This window comes from Rhinolophus sinicus, linkage group LG02, assembly GCF_036562045.2.
Source record: "Rhinolophus sinicus isolate RSC01 linkage group LG02, ASM3656204v1, whole genome shotgun sequence".
NCBI classification, from domain to species: Eukaryota; Metazoa; Chordata; class Mammalia; order Chiroptera; family Rhinolophidae; genus Rhinolophus; species Rhinolophus sinicus.
In genome coordinates this window covers 156611443-156632977 of record NC_133752.1, presented here as the reverse complement: position 1 = coordinate 156632977, position 21535 = coordinate 156611443, and the positions used below count along the sequence as shown (strand labels likewise).

At 34.3% G+C, this 21535-nt stretch overlaps 1 protein-coding gene across 6 annotated transcripts in view; it reads left to right on the top strand.

Annotated features, from left to right (window-relative positions):
• The window catches only part of CNTN1 (contactin 1), a 289760-nt gene that overhangs the window by 169868 nt on the left and 98357 nt on the right, over positions 1–21535 (top strand). For all 6 annotated transcript variants that reach the window (XM_074325831.1, XM_019756344.2, XM_019756345.2 and 3 more), the window contains 9 exons: positions 18–113; positions 4262–4468; positions 8899–8998; positions 9174–9355; positions 13426–13550; positions 14225–14342; positions 17288–17438; positions 19269–19396; positions 19702–19877. In XM_074325831.1, coding sequence (XP_074181932.1) covers positions 18–113; positions 4262–4468; positions 8899–8998; positions 9174–9355; positions 13426–13550; positions 14225–14342; positions 17288–17438; positions 19269–19396; positions 19702–19877 — 1283 coding nt within the window. The remainder of the gene's footprint in view (positions 1–17; positions 114–4261; positions 4469–8898; positions 8999–9173; positions 9356–13425; positions 13551–14224; positions 14343–17287; positions 17439–19268; positions 19397–19701; positions 19878–21535) is intronic.

Here is a 21535-nt window from a genome sequence, read left to right as displayed (position 1 = left end):
CTTGCTTTCATAATTAGATCTTGATCCTTTCCCACCTGAGGAACGTCCTGAGGTCAGAGTGAAAGAAGGAAAAGGAATGGTACTTCTCTGTGATCCTCCATACCATTTTCCAGGTAACTTCAGTTCCTCTGTGACTGTAAGCATCTATGCAATGAAATGGGCAAGTTTTTATTTTCTGAACAATAATGGTACATTTATAATTAAATTAGTCTCTATATTTGCATAACCTTGTATCACTTACTAGTGGTTATAGATGCTGTCTTCTTTGGCTCTTTCTTCACTTGGCCCTAATTCCAAAGATCTATGATTAATTCATTTTATAAACAGTATACATGTAGGATTATATCCCCATTAAAATTCCTGTTTTACTAGAAAAAATATGATAGATTTTCTACAAATTATTCCTGAAATAGAATGATACTGAGAAGTGATATATAATCCATCATTTTATTAACAATTTAACATCTGTAATATACTGTGAACTGTAATTAAACACAAGAAAGGGATGAAGACATAATAAATATTAATTTCTTTTGGAACACTTATCTGCAAGAATAATCATCCAATTTAGAAAGGGGCTAATATTAAGTGTCATCTATTACACGATTCAACTTTGAATACGTTTTCAGTAATTTGATAAGGCTAAAATAAAAAACTGCCAAAAGGCTTTGTAAAAGATGAACACTTCATATATTTTCACCAATTTTCACTTGTTTTATTTATCAGATATCTCTTGAAATAATATATAAATACTACTTTTCACTTCTTGTATTTCTAATATTATGCCATAAGTTTGACTTTAAATATTCCCATAGAGAATTAATCATAACAGACTGTTATAAATAATTTTGTGTAGGCTATCTTAATTTGGCATATATTTTTATTACAATAATATATAAATTCTGATTGTTTATATATCAAATATTGGTAACTGTCTTTATAATAACAATAATAAAGACTATTAATTGATAAATATAGAAGGAACATATGGGTTCAAAATGTTGCAATAATAATTCAATGAGAGAATAGTCCTTATCTTTGAAAAACTGCCAAAACTGTGGGAAGAAAAGAATCCCCTCATCTCCATAGTATTTTCCACAAAGTAAATCATCATAAATAGCCAATGACGGCATTTGGCCATATTCGTCACTGGATGGGATTCAATCACTCAACAAATCTCTTGTGAGCATTTGCTATGCATCAGGCACTGTTTATGCCACAGGAATACCTCAGTGGGCAAAATAAGAAAAGCTACCTGCTTTCAGAGACTTTCTACTGGGAGAGAAAGACATAGACAAGATAAATTGTGAAAGGATATAATGTGCCAGATATTGATAGATAAGCTCTAGGGAAAAAAAGGTGCGGAGGATGGGGAGAGGAACTGTGAGGCGATGGTTGAATTTTTAATAAAGGATATCACTGAGAAAGTAACTGCGAATAAAGGTCTGAAGGAAATGAAGAAGCTAACAATGCATACATAAGAAGGAAGCATATGCCAGGCATATGTCCAGCAAGAAAAGCCTGAAGCAGGCCTGTGGAGGAAGGCCAAGTAAACCAGGGTCGCTGAAATAGAGTGGATACAGTAGAAAGTAGGAAGAAGTGAAATCAGGGACACACTACCCTTTTGCTTTAGGCAGCTCAAGATGATTGGTATAGCTGCCAAAAGGAGAGTGAAAGAGAACTGACTGTGGGGTGGCCGGTTAGCTCAGTTGGTTAGAGTGTGTTGTTACTAACACCAAGGTTGCCGGTTCCATCCCCACCTGGACCACTGTGAGCTGTGCCCTCTTTAAAAAAAGCAAACAAAACAAAACAACAACAACAACAACAACAACAAAAGGAGAAAGGAGAACTGACTGTGAAAATCTAAAAGAATTGCTTGGAAATAATAATCCCGGGTAATCCACTGAGTCCCTGTGAGAAGTGGATCAGACTTTAGCTCTTGCTTGCCAAAATAAAAGCCTATTCTTCAGTTGGAGAGGCAGGGCAGCTGCCACACCAATCTGCACCAATCTTGGAGAAGTTTTTGTCGTGGTGGGGTGAAGGGAGAGGTGAGAAAGTCATTTCTGCCTCCCTATTGCTTCATGTCCTTGGATAAGTCAATTAACCTACTAGCTGAACCTCAGTGTTCTTGTTTCAAAATGGCAATAGCAATTCCAACCTTTGTTTTAATGAGAAATGATAGCTTCTAACATATTGCAATTATTATTTTGTCTGAGTGAATGACTTATTAGTAGGCTAAATTTTGTTAGATACATTTACATTTATTAAGGGCAAAGACCACATCTGGCTCGTTTAGCAGCACATAGAAGGTACTTGATTACTTGATCTATATTAAATAAGTAAACTGGAGAATCCTCATTGGGCATTAAATCAGCCAGACCAATTGCTGTAGAGTGCAAGGCTGATGTTCATACAAACATCAGCACAATAATTTCTCTGACCTAACTTTTGTCCCTTAAAAGTTCAAATATTAAAACATCTCATTCCTCTTCCCACGTCTCTTATGAGTAGGACATAAAAAGTCTTACATTTTAGAGAAATTGAGTAATAGAGTGATTAAAAGCCTCACCAAAGTCATTGTTAGCCTAGAATTAAAAATGCAGGTCTCCATATTCACATACCTATGGAGTACCCAGACTGTTCTGAATGCATTTTGTATGTGGTATCTTGAAACATTGTATGGTTAAGAAAAAAATTCTCTATAAGGAAATCTACACTTTCCTTGACTTTTTTGGAATTTAATTGTAACGAAAAATCAAGGCAAAAATATTGAGTTTCTTATCAAATGAGAATAGAAAAAAATAAAAAAATTCACAATCAGCCAAATTTATAGCATGTTTAAAATTTACTATAAATATCATTTTGGATCAAAGATTATATGGCATTATTTCTTACCCAATTCCAAGAACCCAATTTAGCAATTTAAGCAGCCCCCTAAGTTTCTTTCTATCTTGATTCTTCTGTGGTTTTACGTGATCCTAAATCAGCATAAGGATAACAATTAAACAAATAGAATTCTTCAGATAAATGTCTAGAAAGATATATGTTAACAATGATAACTCTAAGTTGAAGAATTATGGTGGTTTAATATTATTTCTCTTAGCTTTATTTGTATCTTCTAATTTTTGACAATAAAAATATACTGTTTGCATAATAAAAAGTTAATATTAAATATCTAAATAATATAATTTTCATTTACTTTCCTGGTATTGTATATTTCTGGAGAAAATTACATATCTAACCTAAATGGATTCCTCTGGATTATTATTTCCAAGCAATTTTTTTAGATTTTCATAGTTCTCTTTCATGCTCCCTTTGGCAGTTTTACCAGTCACCTTGAGCTCCCTAAAGCAAAAGGGTAGCGTGTCGTAATTTTCACTTTTAAAAGATCTTGACCTTCTGCCATCTTATATCCTATCTAACTTGATGAAAGAGATCTCCTCTTCTGATCTTCCTAGAGGCAGTTGTCTTCACATGGTCATGATGTTTTAAACGGAATCAACGTTTTGTGACTGAGAAACACGCACCGTGCTTGGTTCCATCTTGTGCATTACTGTTGTGATGACTATTGGGGAGTCATTCCTCAAAGCAGAAAGGGGAGATATGAATAGAAAATTATGAAAAGCAACAAATTAATGAGGAAATTTGACTTTGGACACATCATCCAGTGTAGTCAGCCAAAGGAATTTCCTGTAGTTAAGAGTTACCATATGATATAGTTCCTAATATTTAAAAAAAGCAGTAACATGCATTTCTCTGTTTCTGTGGTTTTTCTCTTTTTAACGTGGCCAGAACAGGTTATATAAACTCCTTCCTAAATCTATAATTTAATATAGGAGTACAAAAACGAAAAAGATATAAAGCCACTGTGTGGTTAGTTATGTTGATTTTATTTTTTTTAAATGCAGCAGGGAAAATGGGTCATGAGCTTTGAATGATCAGACCTGGATTCAAACCCCCCAGTTCTACTTAACAGTCATGAAATTCTAAGCAAGTCATTTAACCTGAATTTTATTTAGTCCATCAGAGGAATATTAGTAGTCCATAAAATAATTGAGAGAGAGATAGATATAATTGCTTAGCACTCAAAATATGCTTATATTCACTCAAAATATAATAGCTTTTAGAAAATTTGCACTGTTTGCCTTGGCCTACTTCCAACATTTACTCTATAAAAGTCTAGATTAGATTATGTGTTAGCTTATTACTTACTTGCATTTTGAGAAGAGCTTAATATTTAGTAGACAATATTTTCTTCTAGATGATCTTAGTTACCGCTGGCTTTTAAATGAATTTCCTGTATTTATCACAATGGATAAACGAAGATTTGTGTCTCAGACAAACGGCAATCTCTACATTGCGAATGTTGAGTCATCGGACAAAGGCAATTATTCCTGCTTTGTATCTAGTCCTTCCATTACAAAGAGTGTATTCAGCAAATTTATCCCTCTCATTCCACTACCTGAGCGTAAGTATTTTATTTTTTACAAAATGATCTGGCAAGGTCATCTGCTTATGGCATATTTATGATAATAAAAAGAAATAGCCTGTGGTGAGACTAGCTGGTTGCTCAGTCAGGGCAAAAAGAGGATACACATTTTGAAAATATTGGTCCTTCCTTAACCTTTACAATTGACATCGTAAGAATGCCCTAAGAGATGGTATAGTTCCTGTTGCTGGCCATTAGTTCAGAGAATGCAAAGGGAACTGATTCATTAGCCAAATACCACTATATTAATTACAAGAGGAATCTCTGGTGTTTGCTTATTTTCATGGCCATGGCCAGGTCTTAGTACATGAAGGAGAGCAAAAGATTAGATGAAAAATTATATTATTACAGAATTAAGGGGAAAAAAAGACAGTTGGGTTGTTTTGACATTTTAAGGGATTATTTACATAAAGCACACCAGAATTAGCTTTCTACTATAAGTAATTAACATAAGTATTACTACTGTGGCACCTATGCAATGACGATGACATACTTGACTGTCCTTTTCCCAGGTTCTAATTCCCTTTTTTAATGTACCACCTCCTGAGAAAATCAGATCACAGTATATTTGCTTACTTCACATTATTTTTAATGCAGACATGCTGCTACACTCATATCACTGAGTTCAAGCTTCTGAAAAAACACTGGTTTCACTGTTGACAGATTTAGGTTTGTTTCCTAGCTCTACTCTTAAGTAGGGTATGATAATGGGGAAAAAGCCATCATATCACTATGAGCCATGTTTATTACTCTTTTCAAGATAGCAGTCACATGGTTGGTACCGTGTTTCCCCCAAAATAAGACCTAACCGGAAAATAAGCCCTCGCATGATTTTTCAGGATGACATCCCCTGAACATAAGCCCTAATGCGTCTTTTGCAGCAACCCTTAATATAAGACCCGGTCTTATTTTTGGGGAAACACACTACTTAGTTGATTTCTTTAGACTTTTTGGCTCTTTTCTCTCTTCCCAATCTTGATAGTGTCAATGTAAGAAATGTCCAAACCTGTAGAGAATTTTTATCAGTTTATTTGTGCCAAACTGATGACATATGTTAGGGAATAAAATGTCAAATTATCCAGAGGGTAACAGTTTTGCAGTTTCATTTTATGTATTTGAAATTAAGAAGGGAACATAAGGAAGATTACATGAAGGTGGGAGAAAGCAAGGCGAGGATTGGATTATAGGATCATTCAAGAAATATATGTGCTTTCTTAAGGGTGGTTATTACCTCTCACAACTCAAAGGTATGTTAACCTATTTTCACAAGGACAATGGACTAGGCTTGCTTAAAAACCTCTCACTAAAGAAGTTATAGGCAAGATGTGACTACCCACCATGACCTGCCCAGTTAGGAATTTATGATCAGATCAGATCACCTGTGAGGTTCCTTTCCGTAGAACCCCTTTCTTTACTTCCATGGTAGATGCTCTCACCCACTCCTTCACAGAGTTAAAAGAAGCCACGATGTAAATACGTCCTTAGTGTTCTTTCTTACTTTTTCCCAGAAATTCAGCACTTCTATTTATTTCTTACTTTCTAATTTGTTGGAAGAAGTGTTTCTCTTCCTGTTTAAGGTAATTCCTCCAGTGTTCTGGTCCATATTCCATGGGATTCATTTAGGAACTTCAGTATATCACTTACTTCTTTTCTTTTCTGAATTTTCAAACTCCTCCATTCTTTTCCCTCTGTGTATTCTGTTGTAGTCAATGCAAACAACTTTGAGTTTTCAAAACAACTTCCTGTTTGCTAAATCCAAAGGAAGCTTCTTAGTCCTGATTCTGTATGAACTTTGATACTGTTTAGCTCGTCTGCCTCTCCTGAACTCTCCCTTCTTTGCCTGTTTTACTTGACTCCTCCCTCTTTCTCTTCATCTCACAGATGCTTCTATGACAAATTCTATGCACTATCCTTCACCAGATCTTTTTCTTTCTTATATTTCTCTCTAATGTTTTTTTTTCCCTATATTTCTCACCTATTTATGCCTTTTCAACAGCAGCCATATGCAGATGGCTTCGAATTCACATTTCCCAAACTCACTGTGTTTATTCTTTAATTCTAAATACCTCCTGGATTATTCACACAGAAGGTTCTCAGGATATTAAACTCAAAATGTTCCAAACACACCTGTGATCTTCCCTCTAACCCTCTTTTGGTGTTATTCATCTCCTTTAACAGTACTGTCCAGGTAGCATTTTAAATCGACTCCTTTCCTCCCCTCATCTTCAGGACAGTTCTCAATTACCGTGTTTCCCCGAAAATAAGACCTAGCCGGACAATCAGCTCTAATGCGTCTTTTGGAGCAAAAATTAATATAAGACCCGGTCTTATTTACTATAATATAAGACTGGGTATAATATAATATAATATAATATAATATAATATAATATAATATAATATAATATAATATAATATAATATAATACCGGGTCTTATATTCATTTTTGCTCCAAAAGACGCATTAGAGCTGATTGTCTGGGTAGGTCTTATTTTTGGGGAAACATGGTAGTATGTAAGCACTTGGAAAGATTAAGGAAAATGTGGAGCCTAGAGATACTGATTCAGCAGGCCAGCAATATACAGGTTCAATGAGCACCTCAGGTGATTCTGAAGAATTGGAACTTTGGTCTACACCTTGAGAAAACATTGATCCAAGGGGCAGTTTTGCTGATTCTGCCTGTAAAACACAACGTGGATCTGTTCTTTCCTTCTGTTCTCACTGTGGCTGTACCCTAATTCAGGCCCCCTTCTGTTTCTTTTTAATTTAAGAAACAACCTCCCTTAGATTTAAGACTCTCTTCTATATATCTCTTCTCCATGCTCCATCCTTTAAAACTACCAACAAGTTCTTCCACCTAAACCAAGGGTAAGATTCACATTGCTTCTCTTACCAAAACCCATTGGTAGTAACCCACTGAGGAAATTAGTTTCAAAATATTTAGTATCACAATTTCAAACCTTCTAGATTGTAGGTTCAAGCTCATCTTCAACAGCATATACTTCAACATCATTTGAATTTATCAACTTACATTTATTGGGGTGACAATGGTTAGTAAAATTACATAGGTTTCAAGTGTACAATTCTGTAATACATCATCTGTATATCACATTGTGTGCTCACCACCTGGAGTCAGGTCTCCTTCCATCACCATATATTTGATCCCCTTTACTCTTTCCTAACAAGCCCTTATCCGTTTACCCTCTGGGAACTACTAAATTATTGTCTGTGTCTATGAGTTTTTGTTTCTTTCTTTGTTTTGTTCCTTTCTTGCTTTCAGTTTCATATCCCACATATGAGTGAGGTCATATGGTTCTTGACTTTTTCTGTCTGACTTATTTCACTTAGCATAATAATATTAAGATCCATCCATGTTGTTGCAAATGGCAGTATTTCATCTAATGGTAGAGTAGTATTCCATTGTGTATATATACCACATCCTTGTCCAATCATTTATCAAAGGACACTGGTTTTTTCCATGTCTTAGCCACCATAGCTAATGATGCAATGAACATTGGACTACTTTCAAATTTTATTTCCTGCACACTCCTGAAAGTTTGTCATAATATGCTATTTCTTCACTGGACTAGGTCTAGTTTAAATCCCACCTTGCATGAAATTTCTACAGCCCCTACATACTTCCAGTAATCGTTCTTGGCTGCTAACTTTTTAGATCATTTGTTCTTATTTTGGTTTGTATTTCAGGTTGTTGTGTATCTCTTTGTCTCTTTAGCATTATATGGTGTAAAGTACACACTCCTGTGTGATGCTAAACAATGTATTTTCCTTTCTGAGCCTCTTTCTTTCCCGATAAGGGAATAATACGTCTTTCAGGACTGATATGTTAAATAATGAAATAAAGTACCTATATTGATGAACAGCGATGTCTGAATAGACATTTTTCTTTTTTACCTCTTTTTAACTTATTTCCCTTTTACCTTCATCACCATGGACACTTCTTTCTCCTGTTCTCTTTTTTTTCTTGCCTGATTCATTCTTTTCTCCCCTCTTCCTTCTTCCCTTTTCCCTCATTTAGTTTCTTCTTTCCCTTTCTTCCTAAGCCCCATGTAGCACCTGGTGCAATATTTTACACATATATTTGATGCTCCCTAAAGATTTCTTGATTTTTTTTCTTTTTAGTGAATTGAATTAGATTGATTTACAGAGCTGACAGAATGAGCCAATATGATTGAAAATGCTTGATAAAATTTGTACTATATACATACTATGCATAAACAAATAAATCTATGCATTGTGACATAATCAGGTATTTTTCAAGACCTGTACAGAGAGAAGCCATCTATACTGAATCAATTCTAATCCTATATATAAAAAAACAAATCACAATGTCAAAAAAAAAGACACTATTCTGCTTATTAATTCATTGATGTTTTTGTTTTTCTTAATATTAGGAACTACAAAACCATATCCTGCTGATATTGTAGTTCAGTTCAAGGACATATATGCATTGATGGGCCAAAATGTGACTTTAGAGTGTTTTGCACTTGGCAAGTAAGTAGAAGTATATTTTTCATTAACATATATAGAAATACATTAATTTTTGTGTACTGAAATACATTTATTTTGTGTACGGAAATAAACGATGTAAATGTTTAGCTATAAACATAAACATAAAATTGCCTTGTAAGCATTGTAGACACTTAGCTCTTACATCTCCTGTTTAAAGTCCTGTTCCTGATATCCGGTGGCGGAAAGTCCTGGAACCAATGCCAAGCACTGCCGAGATCAGCACCTCTGGAGCTGTCCTCAAGATCTTCAATATTCAGCTAGAAGATGAAGGCACATATGAATGTGAGGCTGAGAACATTAGAGGAAAGGATAAACACCAGGCAAGAATTTATGTTCAAGGTAGATACATTTTTTAACACTTTCTATAAATATCTTATTTACAGCCATTTCCATACTTGAAAAACTAGTAGATAGTGACTAATAGTTTAACAACAGTGATATATATTATGTTATGCAAAAAGATGAACTATTTGTCTCATGTCTAATTAAGTCATACATATGAGTTATAGATGTTATGAACTCATACCATCAGTTATAGTAACAACACCAATGGATTGATTGTAATGTTCTTCATAATTATCAGCAAATACAGTTAATGTAGTTTGTTGACGCCCTTCGTCATTCTCTTTTTGCAGTACCTTTTTATTTGTAGAAGAATCTATGTGTTATGACTTGGTCTAAACCACTGGTTTGCATTAGTCTGCCTCAGAATCACCTGGAGGGCTTGTTCAAACAAGATTGCAGATTCCTGCCTTCAGAGTTTGTGAGTTAAAACGTCTCAAGCACTGGGGCTCAAGCATTTGTTCCTAGGAGATGCTACTCGTCCAGAAACCACACTTTGAGAACTACTGGTCTAAGGAAACATTTTTCTTGGCACAAGTGTTTGATTCTCACACACGGAGATGAGCTTATATTTGGGCGGATAGAATGTTTTTCAGGCAACACTTGGAATTTTGCAGGCTGAAATCATCTCTGTAATATTCCACAATGTGAAACATGCAGGTCATAGCTGAATTAATGTCTAAGGCTTCAATAAGGTCATTCATTTAAAGGACAAGCTTATAGAGAGTATCTACTCAGAGGCAGACACTGTTAGGAGCAAGGATAGGTAGATAAAGGAAATAGTCTATCACCTTGAGGAATTCATACTATATTTATAAATCCCCCAAATGTATACAATTACACACAAATAGCCACATGCCTAACACACATAATTATAAAGAAAATTGTGAGGATGCAATCTGGAAATTTACATAAGATATCAATAAAGCTATGGTGAGGGTTACCTTAGCCACACCAAGAAGACGGGTGATAGGAAAAACTAGAGTTGATGTCTAAGCAAAATTGGAATACCGGAATGGGGAAGGGCACTGTGGCAGAGTGGAGACCGGACCCCAGGCCTCTGTCTATATAAGGATGAAGTACTAAGTGCCTCCAATGACCCAGCACATGCAGCCTCACCACCACCATCCCAAGGAGTCCAGCACCATTAGACTCATCTAACCTTTACCCTGTTTATTTAATCTGCCTGGAGAAGCCTTGGACCCCAAGGGCACCTCTTGGCCTGCACTTTGATACCCACACAACTCTGTACATGTCCTATTCAATATCCAACCCCAACTTCTGAAATCCTGTGCTTTCTACAATACATAGTCCACTGTCATCAGAATCCCCTATATTCCCAACTTCTACTCAACTTCTATTCTGAACATTCCATTATCCTCTGACTCTAACTGAAATGTGGCTTTCCCTTAAAGACACTGCTTCGCCTGTAGCCCTCTCAAGCAGTAGCTTTTCTATACTATCTTCCTTTTCTTTTCCTTTGCCTGAACTCAGGAACTTAAATATGACTTGAGATAAACACTACTATGTGAGTTAATCCGTTTAAAATTATTTATCACTAAATTTAAGTGAACCATTAGTGTTACCTGGCAATTACACTACATTTCTCCAGGTCAACTTACTCTCCCACTCTCAGATGGCCATTTCATGCCTTCACAATTCCCTTCAAACCTATAACACCTCCCCCACCAACTTAACTCTCAGGTGAGAACTTGCCTTTCTATTTTACAGAGAAAATGGAAGTAATTGAATTAGAACTTCCCCAATCTCCCTTCCTACATCTACCTAATACCTGGATCTCTACCCATATCTCTTATTACTATACATGCAGTTTCTATCTGAGGCCAATAACTGCACTTGTGTACTAGATTCTACTCCTCTTACTCATTTAAGGATATTGTCCCAGCAGTCCGCCTCCCTGCAACGTAAGCGTTTTTTTTTCTTCACTGGATCTTTCCTATCTGTGTATAGTGGTTCTTATTTCTTCCTTCTTTAAAATCTGCTTTTGAACTCTGCCTACTGCTCCATTTCTCTTCTTCTTGTCTCTTAAAAAAAGTAATAAAAATCTTGACAGATTTGTCTATACTCTAAAAATGTCTTCACTTTTTTTCTCTCTTAAATGCACTCCAATTTAATTGTCATCCCCACTTCTGCACTGAAATCTTTGTTGTCATGATCACCGATGACTTCCATGTTGCTAAAGCTGATGGTCAATTCTCAGTTGTCTCTTACCTGATCTAACAGCAGCAGTGGCCACAGTTGATTGCTCCCTCTTTCATGGTTCACTTTCTGTATTTGGTACCTGGAACTCACCTTTTGTTAATGTCCTCATACACCACTCTCATGATACTCCTAACTACATACTGTTCTAATATTGGAGCAATCAGGGTTTGGGCTCTGAACCTCTTTTCTATTTCAGACACTTCCTTTATTATATCCTTCATGATTATGACTTTAAATACGCTCCACACCCTGAAAATTCTAACCCAGACATTTCCCCTACACTCCAGACTTGTATATCTAATACCCCAACAAAATCAAGTATACATAGGTGGCCTCCTGAGGGGAGAAAAATTCTGGTTGGATCTCTTACATTTTTTAAATAAAGCTGCCATTCTCTATCTGGTTTCTAGAGCTTACATATTAGTTGTTTTTTTTTCAACACATTAAGAAAACTATTCTCCAGGTTCTCAGAAGAGTTCTGAACTGTCTAATATCTAATTCCTCAAAAGAAACAAGCTGACACAACACATATTTATAGGACGTAATTTAAGGGAACTGTTATTTCTTTTTTATTAATGAGGCTTGCTAAGTTTATCGTTTGGTCTAATTAAACAGCCAGAGTGTTACATAATTAAATCATGTGCAGACTGTGTCAAGCTGATTCAATTATTTATTTTTCTTATTGTATTTTTTTTAACGTGACATCTCTGTGTCACCTGTGTGAGGCGAAGGCAGGAGTGGTGCTGATGTTCCTGTTTTATGTATTGTCAAGGTTGTACACAAAATAAAATCTCTATCAATTAACATAGCATAGTTATCAATATTTATTTTAAAAATTATCACTATATGTTACAGACACAATGTAATAAGTTAAAATAATATATTGAATTATATGTTTTATAAAAATACATATGTATACATACATGTAATGTGGATGGGATTCGGTGACATCATAACAATGTTTTATGCTCATTGTTATTTATCTACATTAAACTCTTTCTATAAGATATGTTTGTTAATTTGATCATAAAATACATATAATTAAAGTTACTTTCAAAGAAAATTACATATTACCATCTACTTAGGATTCTCTCCTACCTCCTTCATTATATATTTATTTATTTACCTATATCTATTTGGACTACTTAACTTAAATAATCAAAAAAAGATTACCAAATTGTTTATTTGCTTACTATCTAGAAATATTATTTTCTTTTCGGAAATCACTAACATTTTTTTTAAGCTCTCAGTAGATAAGATCAACTGACGAAGCTGAGAACAATTTCACTCAAGCATAGATTTCACCAATCATAGCTACTGTACATAGTTTCTAATATATCAAGTGTATTTAAGTGACCAAGTCATTTTTCTAGTCCTGTAACAGATGTTACAGTGGCTACTAGCCAAAGTTACATCAAAAGAAAGATAGTGTAATAGTATATACCTGAAAGAGTGGAAAAAAATTAAATCTTTATACCAAAAGGGAAGAGATAGTATAATCAGTTAAGACATAATTCTTTGAAATCTTGTCAATTTGAAAGATTTATGTTACAAGAAAAATATAAATTATTTTACTGTTATTGCACGTTAGCTTTTTAACATACCATGGTTCACAAATAAACAAATAATTATGAATTAAATTATAATTACCTCATACTATAATAATGTAGAATAATATTAACCTGCAGACCTATGGAAATACAGTTGCAATGGCTCTAACATTGATTTTATGGTACACACAAGAGCTGATGTAAAGAAGGTCAACTGAATATAATATCCGTACTCAAGATTATGATGAACATTGAGAATATCATTTGACATTTACAATGTTCTTTTCTTTTTAGCATTTCCTGAATGGGTAGAACATATCAATGACACAGAGGTGGATATAGGTAGTGATCTCTATTGGCCTTGTATTGCCACAGGGAAGCCCATTCCTACGATCCGGTGGCTGAAAAATGGATATTCGGTATGTACGTTCATGTGCTTTGCAGTTCTTGAGTCCATGTTCAGGCAACATTTCTGAGTGATCCTAGGATGAATTTAGCAGGAGATTCTATAGAGTAAGCGTACCTGGGCCCTGAAATTAAAAAAAAAAAAAGTTTCCTAAAAAAAGCAAACAGAAAAGTGAACATAAAATGTCTTCTTTCAGCTTAAACAACTTTCTGCAATCTTATATCTACCTTCTCTCTCTCTCACTCTCTCTCTCCTTATTTTTTCCTTTGTTCTACTTTTTGACCCTCTTGTTACTCTTCCATCTCCAATACCTGATATTGTCCTTTTTTTTTTGCCACTGTTTTCCTGACCCCACAGAAACAGAGGTAAGAGCCAAGGTCCTACCTTTAGCCCTGGGGACAAGTAGCAGCAGTGGGGTCTTTCTCTACCTTCCCACTGTAATCTCCTAGCTGGGCCAAGAGGGAAAATGGTGGACTCTCAGCTCTAGGATGAATAGAACAAGAGCCACTGGGCTCGGTAAGTGGGTTTTACTTCCCCATGCCATGAAATTCCCACTCTATTTGGCTTAGTTAACAGTGGGGGTAATATAATGTATCTAAATGGAATGACAACCAAGCTCATACATAAATGAAACGATATCTGTTAAAGTTTATTGAGGAAATGTGTTTTCCTTTGTGTTCTTTTCAGTATCATAAAGGGGAATTGAGACTATATGACGTGACTTTTGAAAATGCTGGCATGTACCAGTGCATAGCTGAAAACACATATGGAGCCATTTATGCAAACGCAGAATTGAAGATCTTGGGTCAGTATCATTTCTGGTTTCTGTTATCATGCAGCAAGAAAGCAACACATTAATAAATGATCATAGGGTATCTACAGATCATATTTGATTTCACATTATTTTCTGGAATTGCTAAAATTAAAAACTTTTAAAATGTGGTTTGGAATAGAATATCATTGTATTTTTTTCCTTTCATTAAGGAACAGTAAACAAATTTGAGGCAGCATTGTGGATAATAGTTTATTTTATTTTTAAATGGAAAAGCAAACTTTACACATGCCATTTTTTATAAATCTTGTCCCCTTCGACAGCTGGTAAACTAAACATTGCCCCAAATCACGTAGTGACAGTTGATGCTTTCACAATGCTCATGACTCACCTAAGAGGAGAAGTTTTTAGTCCCTAGATTTCATGCTCTACAATTGCTGTGTAAAACCTTCAGGGCATTTCTTAAATATCTTACCCGACCCTGACTTCTACTTTTATATTGACTTCTTCTCCATGAAAATCAAAACTGTTTGAAATACAATATTTCAACTTCCCACCCCTCACTGGAAACTACTTAAATCTTTACTATACTTGCTCTTTCATCTCTTTATCCAGAGGAAGAAGTATATCTTTTCCTGTCCAAAAGTCATCCCTTTACCTCTGCCCTATATTCATTCCTTTTTATTTACCCTGATATTCTATTCTTGCTACTCCAAAAGGAAATGCTTTAAAACATTGCTATCACTACAAATGTAGTGACACTAAAATAATATGAAAGGAAAGTAGATAAATTGTGAGAAAGTATTAACGAAAACTATCTTTAAAAAAATTGAGGCCTTGTTAACTTTAATTTTCCCTGCCTCTTATAATGTTGGAAATCATATCCCATTTCTTTTCTCTTAAAATCAAAATTCCTTGGTATATATTTAATGTAGTTTATTTGGATATCAAGCAAATGTCCAGGCTTAAGCTTCATACCATAATACTTGCTATAAAGGGCAAGATAGTCATTTTGACTGTTAGAGAAAATATAAGGTGTGTTCAAAATTTTTTCCAAATTCAAACTTTCTATTTTCTGTTCAAATTCCTTGTTTATCATCAGACATTCCAAAATGCGTGATGCTGAAAATTCAGCAGCTCAGACTGAAAAGTCTCTATGTTCAAACTTAAAATCATTCAATCATTTAATGGCAATTAATGTAGAAATTAAGCAAACCATTTTGGCATTTTCAGCCTGAAAGTAGTGTTCCTGATCATCTTTATATTAATCTCAATCTATTTTTGTGTATTACCTTTAGAAACAGTGCTTCTCGCTCTCCTTTTCTTAGTTGTCTAGTTAATTCATTTATTCATCCACCAAACATTTATTGAGTACTTACTATACACCAGATACTGTTCTTTTGATAAGCCCAGTAAAGAACAAAAAGGACAGAAAAATGCATGTCCTCTTCTTAGTTGGCATGAAAAATGTCCCCTATTCCTTCCTACTTCTAAAATATATAGGAACATAGCCTAGATTCTCTATCACTAGAAATTCAAATATTAGATGAGTATGAAGTCATGTAAATGAACTTACCAAAACAACTATTTCATTAAAAATGAAGAAAAAAGTCTCATTTTATAGATGAATTTTGACTTTTTAAATATAATCCTGTTAAATTTTATATTTTACAAACAATACATCACCCACAGTATTTACTGAGACTGTTGTACAAAATAGGAGACACTGAGTTTGGTGTACAACACAGGTTGGTTATTTATTTATTGTCAGTTATCAAAACTCAGAGTAAAGGAACAATGAAATAAACTAAATCTTTGCTGTAAACAGATGTTCCTCAGAGCAAAAACAGTAGCTACACTTGGGAGCTTGTTAGAAGTGCCTTGTCTCAGAGGCACTCCAGACCTACTAAATCAACATTTTTATCAAGGTCTTCAAATAATTTTAACACCCAGACAAAAATTGAGAATCTTCGGACCAGATGATGACAAGACCTGGATAAAGACATGCTTAAACCTAAAAAAAGACTCCAGAAAGGACACAGTTAGAGATGAATATGTGGAAATAAAGGAATGGAATCCCTATAGAGTTTGTTAATAGACAAGGAGCTTGAGAAATGAGCTAGATGTGGAGACCCCAAAGAGAGTTAAGGCATGCCATCAGTGGAGTAACATTTTATGAGACTCTATATCCTGTTTTCATAGTTGTTTTTTTTCTGTACTTTAGGTAAGAATAAGCTACAGGTAGATCATGCACTCCTCAATTAATTGGATCCATCATTACCATAGCTGTTTGTAGGTAGGCCCAGAAGGCAGGATTCTGTTTATTTTGGCATCTCATAGTGTCTGCACACAGTTGGTGCTCAATAAATGTTTGTATAATGAAGAAGAAATCATATTGTTTAATGAAAAAGCTTGCAAATCACAAGGAACTAGATTTAAATGTGAATCCCATCTGATATTTAACACTGCCTGTGACACCTTCGGCAAATTATATAAACTTAATAGATATCAACTCTTTCATTTGTAAACTAGGGACAGTTCATTGAAAGTGTGGTTGAGAGTACTGGTTATGACCATATGTCAGTATTAATAATGATGCTCAATTTCCTCTAGCCTTTTACTTCCTTTGTGCAATTTAGTCAAAACAATTGAATTAGATGTTACCTTCAAGATAAATATGTATATAGCATTTGATTGTAACCGAAACTTAAAATAATTAATCCAGTTATTACCAAGAATTGTACATTTAAAATTGGTGGATTTTATGGTAAGTAAAATATACCTCAATAAAGTTATTAAATAAAATAAAAAGGTATTCATATTAGATTTGGAATGTCTGTTGGTCATAGCTGATAATACTTGGCAAAATTAAACTTTTATGTTGATTGGTAATCAAAAGGGAATAAAATATGTATAGAATATATATATATTTTTTCTTTTTTAGCAAAAGAGAAAAATAATATTTCATTTCCTTTTAGCTTTGGCTCCAACTTTTGAAATGAATCCTATGAAGAAGAAGATCCTGGCTGCTAAAGGAGGCAGGGTTATAATTGAATGCAAACCTAAAGCTGCACCTAAACCAAAGTTTTCATGGAGTAAAGGGACAGAGTGGCTGGTCAATGGCAGCAGGTCAGTTCAGAAACAGGAAATCCAATTGGAATTCACTGTTTGGGAAACTTTATTTTATAGAGTTGTTTTCTTACTAATAATGTACATGTTGTTCATTCCAAATTTTCTCCACAGAAGATACTATATAGTTTCAAGATGAACAGAAATACTTACCCATCACTCTCAGTATCTATCATAATAAGTATTTAATTTTTAGGTTTCTATAATTTATAAGTAATTTAGAAAATTAAAGCTCAGAGAATTTTGGTAAATTGCCCAAAGCCACAGGAATCATGAATACTGAGAAATAAAATAGGATCGTTCTCTTTAACTTATTTTTCCCCTAACAAGGTCATCTATATCTAGTGACATTTAACTTAATTTTATGCAATTAGCCTATTAAATATTTTAGTAAGAAAATGAAAAGATGACTTCAAAGTACAAATTACCTCTTCCCATCTTCTAGAGTGAACAGGAACTTCTCACGTTCCTATAGGTCATCTACCGATGACCTATACACTAAAACATCTACTGATGTTTTCTTGGCTTTGAGGCAGAGCAAAAAGCATGTGGCTTGCATAGATTGTTTATATAAAAGCCACACTGAATGCTTTCTGTATATTTCTTAGAAGTTTTGGTTATATTGAGTACTAAAGTGTGGACAGGAAGTGAGGATGGGAAGTAGGAGGAATGGGATGTGAAGGTGGGGAAGCAGGAAATATTCCAGGCTGTGAGAACAGCATGTACAAAGGACCCTAGGCAGAGGATAGGATTCCTAAGGAATGCAGGAACTGAAATCAATGTTTGTATTTCTTTGTAGCCGTGGAAATGACAGTCTATCGTCACTTCAAAGTCTCAGTTGAAGTCTTGAGGTCACATTTCTGCGAGACCGGGGCTCAGTTCTTTCAAGACTGTGACTGGTTCAAGCTGACTGTCACATAAACTTTAAAGTCATTTTATGATGGCATATGGAAGACCACGTGGTCCAGTTAAACTTAATGTCACTCAATCATTCAAAAAATGGTTGATTGAATACTTACTCAGTGACAGTATCTCACTACTTAATGAGTTCCTGGCACACAGAGATTTTTTTTTTTCCTAATAAATGAAATGAATGAGTTAACGGATATATTTCCAGTTGGAGACATGGCCCCATAAAAGCAGATACAAATTCCTGACATAAGGATGTTATCAGCTAATGGAGCAATAGATAAACTAGTAAAACTGAAGTATGTCAGATGATATAGGTTATTAGGAATAAGAACCAGGGAAGAAGGATAGGATGGGGAACACCAAGACAGTGGTGTGTGTGAGTGCACGTGAGCATGCATGCATGCAATACTAACTGGATTATCAGTCAAAACGTTACTGAACGTGCCACTGTGCAAAAACCTGAAGGATGTGAGGAACAAATTGTGAAATTGTTCCGGCCCTAAAGAGTAATCAAAGGACTATGGTTTTTACTATGCGTGAGATGGAAAGTCACTGGAGGGGTTAGAGCTGTGGAGTGACATCACTGAGCAGAAGTGTGACATGATATGACTTATGTCACTTACATCTTCATGTCTGGTTGGCATGAGGAAAAGAGACTATGAGAAGGCAAGGGTAAAAGCATTAGGCTGGTTAGAAATTACTGCAATAGTCCAAGAAAAAGGTGGCTTTCTAAAACTTGTAAATGCTGAGGAAACTTAGTATAAACAAAGGCTACAATGCTTTGTCTTAAAAAATCTTACTGTCAACTAATTTGTGTAAAAGGTACTATTCAAAAGATATTAATGTTGTTAACTGAGACAAAGAATAATAAAGTATTTTATTAAGTTAATTTTATGAATTTTTTTTTCATTTCAATAGAACACTGATTTGGGAAGATGGCAGCTTGGAAATCAATAACATTACAAGGAATGATGGTGGTATCTATACATGCTTTGCAGAAAATAATAGAGGGAAGGCTAATAGCACTGGGACTCTTGTTATCACAGGTAAAAAAGCATTTGATTAAATTTGTTTTGTTTTTTAGTTTGACATTGTTGAATTTCTATTGTACTATAAGAAATGTGATTCTGTGCTAAGTTTCTAAGGCAGTGCACATATTGATGTTTCCATTTCAAAAGTCTTCTGGGCACATCTCTTGATTAAATATTTCCTGGAATTTGAATTTGAAAACATCTTATTACACTGCACAGAGAAATCAACATATATTGATTTTTATTCTTTTTATGTACCAGGTAATATGGTATCTCATGTTCTTGAATTGTGCTTTACTCCTTTATTTAAAAATGTACAGATCCCACGCGAATTATATTGGCCCCAATTAATGCTGATATTACTGTCGGAGAAAATGCCACCATGCAATGTGCTGCTTCCTTTGATCCTGCCCTGGATCTCACATTTGTTTGGTCATTCAATGGCTATGTGATCGATTTTAACAAAGAGAACATACATTACCAGCGGAATTTTATGGTATGTGTTTAAAGTTTCATCTTACTAACATCCCCAGTGACCCCTACGCGTCTGCACTGCAACTTCTGTTAGTATAATCATATACATGAGACCGAAAGACAAAAAGTGCTTTTCATGAGTCTCTTTATATTAATTATAGTACTCCTGAACCTTTCTAAAAAATGGCCAGCCCTAAGGATTTGGGTAGAGATATTAATAAATAAATATTTTTTGTGCTTTAGTTCCATTTTCCCCTTAATTAGAATATAATTTTTATATTGACATACTATACCCCAGTATATCTGTACTCTTCAGTTCTAGTGCCTTCACATTAACTTTAAATGAAGTAAGAGCGTAGAACTTCCCCTTCATTAGAATGATTAAGACATTTGTTTTATCCTTTGAGGGTAATAAATAGAAAACACACACACACATGCACATGCGCGCGCATGCACAGAGGGTGCCAAAAAATGTATACACATTTTAAGAAAGGAAAAAACTGTATTAAAATTGTAATACTCAATATATACCGACAACAAAAGATGAAATCAAGTCACAATTGATTTCTGCAGTTGCAAGAGGTGCTCAAAGTGGTTACCATCAGAGTAGTTTTAGTACAGTTTTTTTTCTTTCTTAAAATGTGTATACCTTTTTTGGCACCCTCTGTATATGTATATTATATATATGGAGGTTTGGAAAACAAGTCCATGTGATTTGAAAAGGGTTAAATGACTGTGTTTTATTTTAAGAATAGAATATTCTTAACAAGTCTTATAATTAACCATAGTGATGTGTTTGTGTAGAAATAAAGAAAATAGAGGAAAAGACTAGGAAGTAATGCAAGAATAGCAACTTGCCTAGAAACACCGTGGTGCATTAATAGGGCTGTCTAGTTTACAGTGTATTTAAAAGGCAAATTGAGTACTGCTCATTACAGTTTTCTTTACAAGTATGACTGTTTAGGAACATAAAGCCCTACATAGAATATATGCTTAGTTAAGAAAACTTTAATTTTAGAACTCAATTATGAATATGGCAGTAAAAGTTTGAATTTGAGTTAATTCTGAGTGATATATTTAAAGTTTTTAAAGTCCTATGAAATCTAGAGATTGGTATGTACACATTATAATAATATCCTGTTTTCAAATAGTCTAACTCTTTCAAAAAAATCCTTCTAGAATTTCCACTTTAAAAATCCAAAACAAGCTTTTAAGTCAGATTGTGTAAGACTGATTTTAACTAGATGGAGACATTTCTTCTTAAATTTTTATTAGATGATTCATAGAATAACTATTGTTGCAGCATCAACGTTTATGCCTTCCATATGTTAAGTGTAATTCCATTTGCTTTCTTTTTAATCTAACAGATTTAGCTATAACTGTCAATTTATAGTAAACCCACCGATTATCTTTCAGTTTCTGAACTAAACTTACTTTAAAAAATAACAACTGGGAATTGGCAGGAAACTATTTTAACATTAATCCACATGATATTTTTTTCCTTGTGTATCTGAAACTATTTTGATATGCTTAATCATAACTATGCCCAACACTAGTAAAATTGATACTATGTTTAATAATTTCTTCACATTGTGTTTTGTTTTGCAAGAAAAGCAAATAGCACTCAGTTTTTACTTATTTTAAGAAAAGATGAAGTGAGACAGTAATCTTATTTTTAAA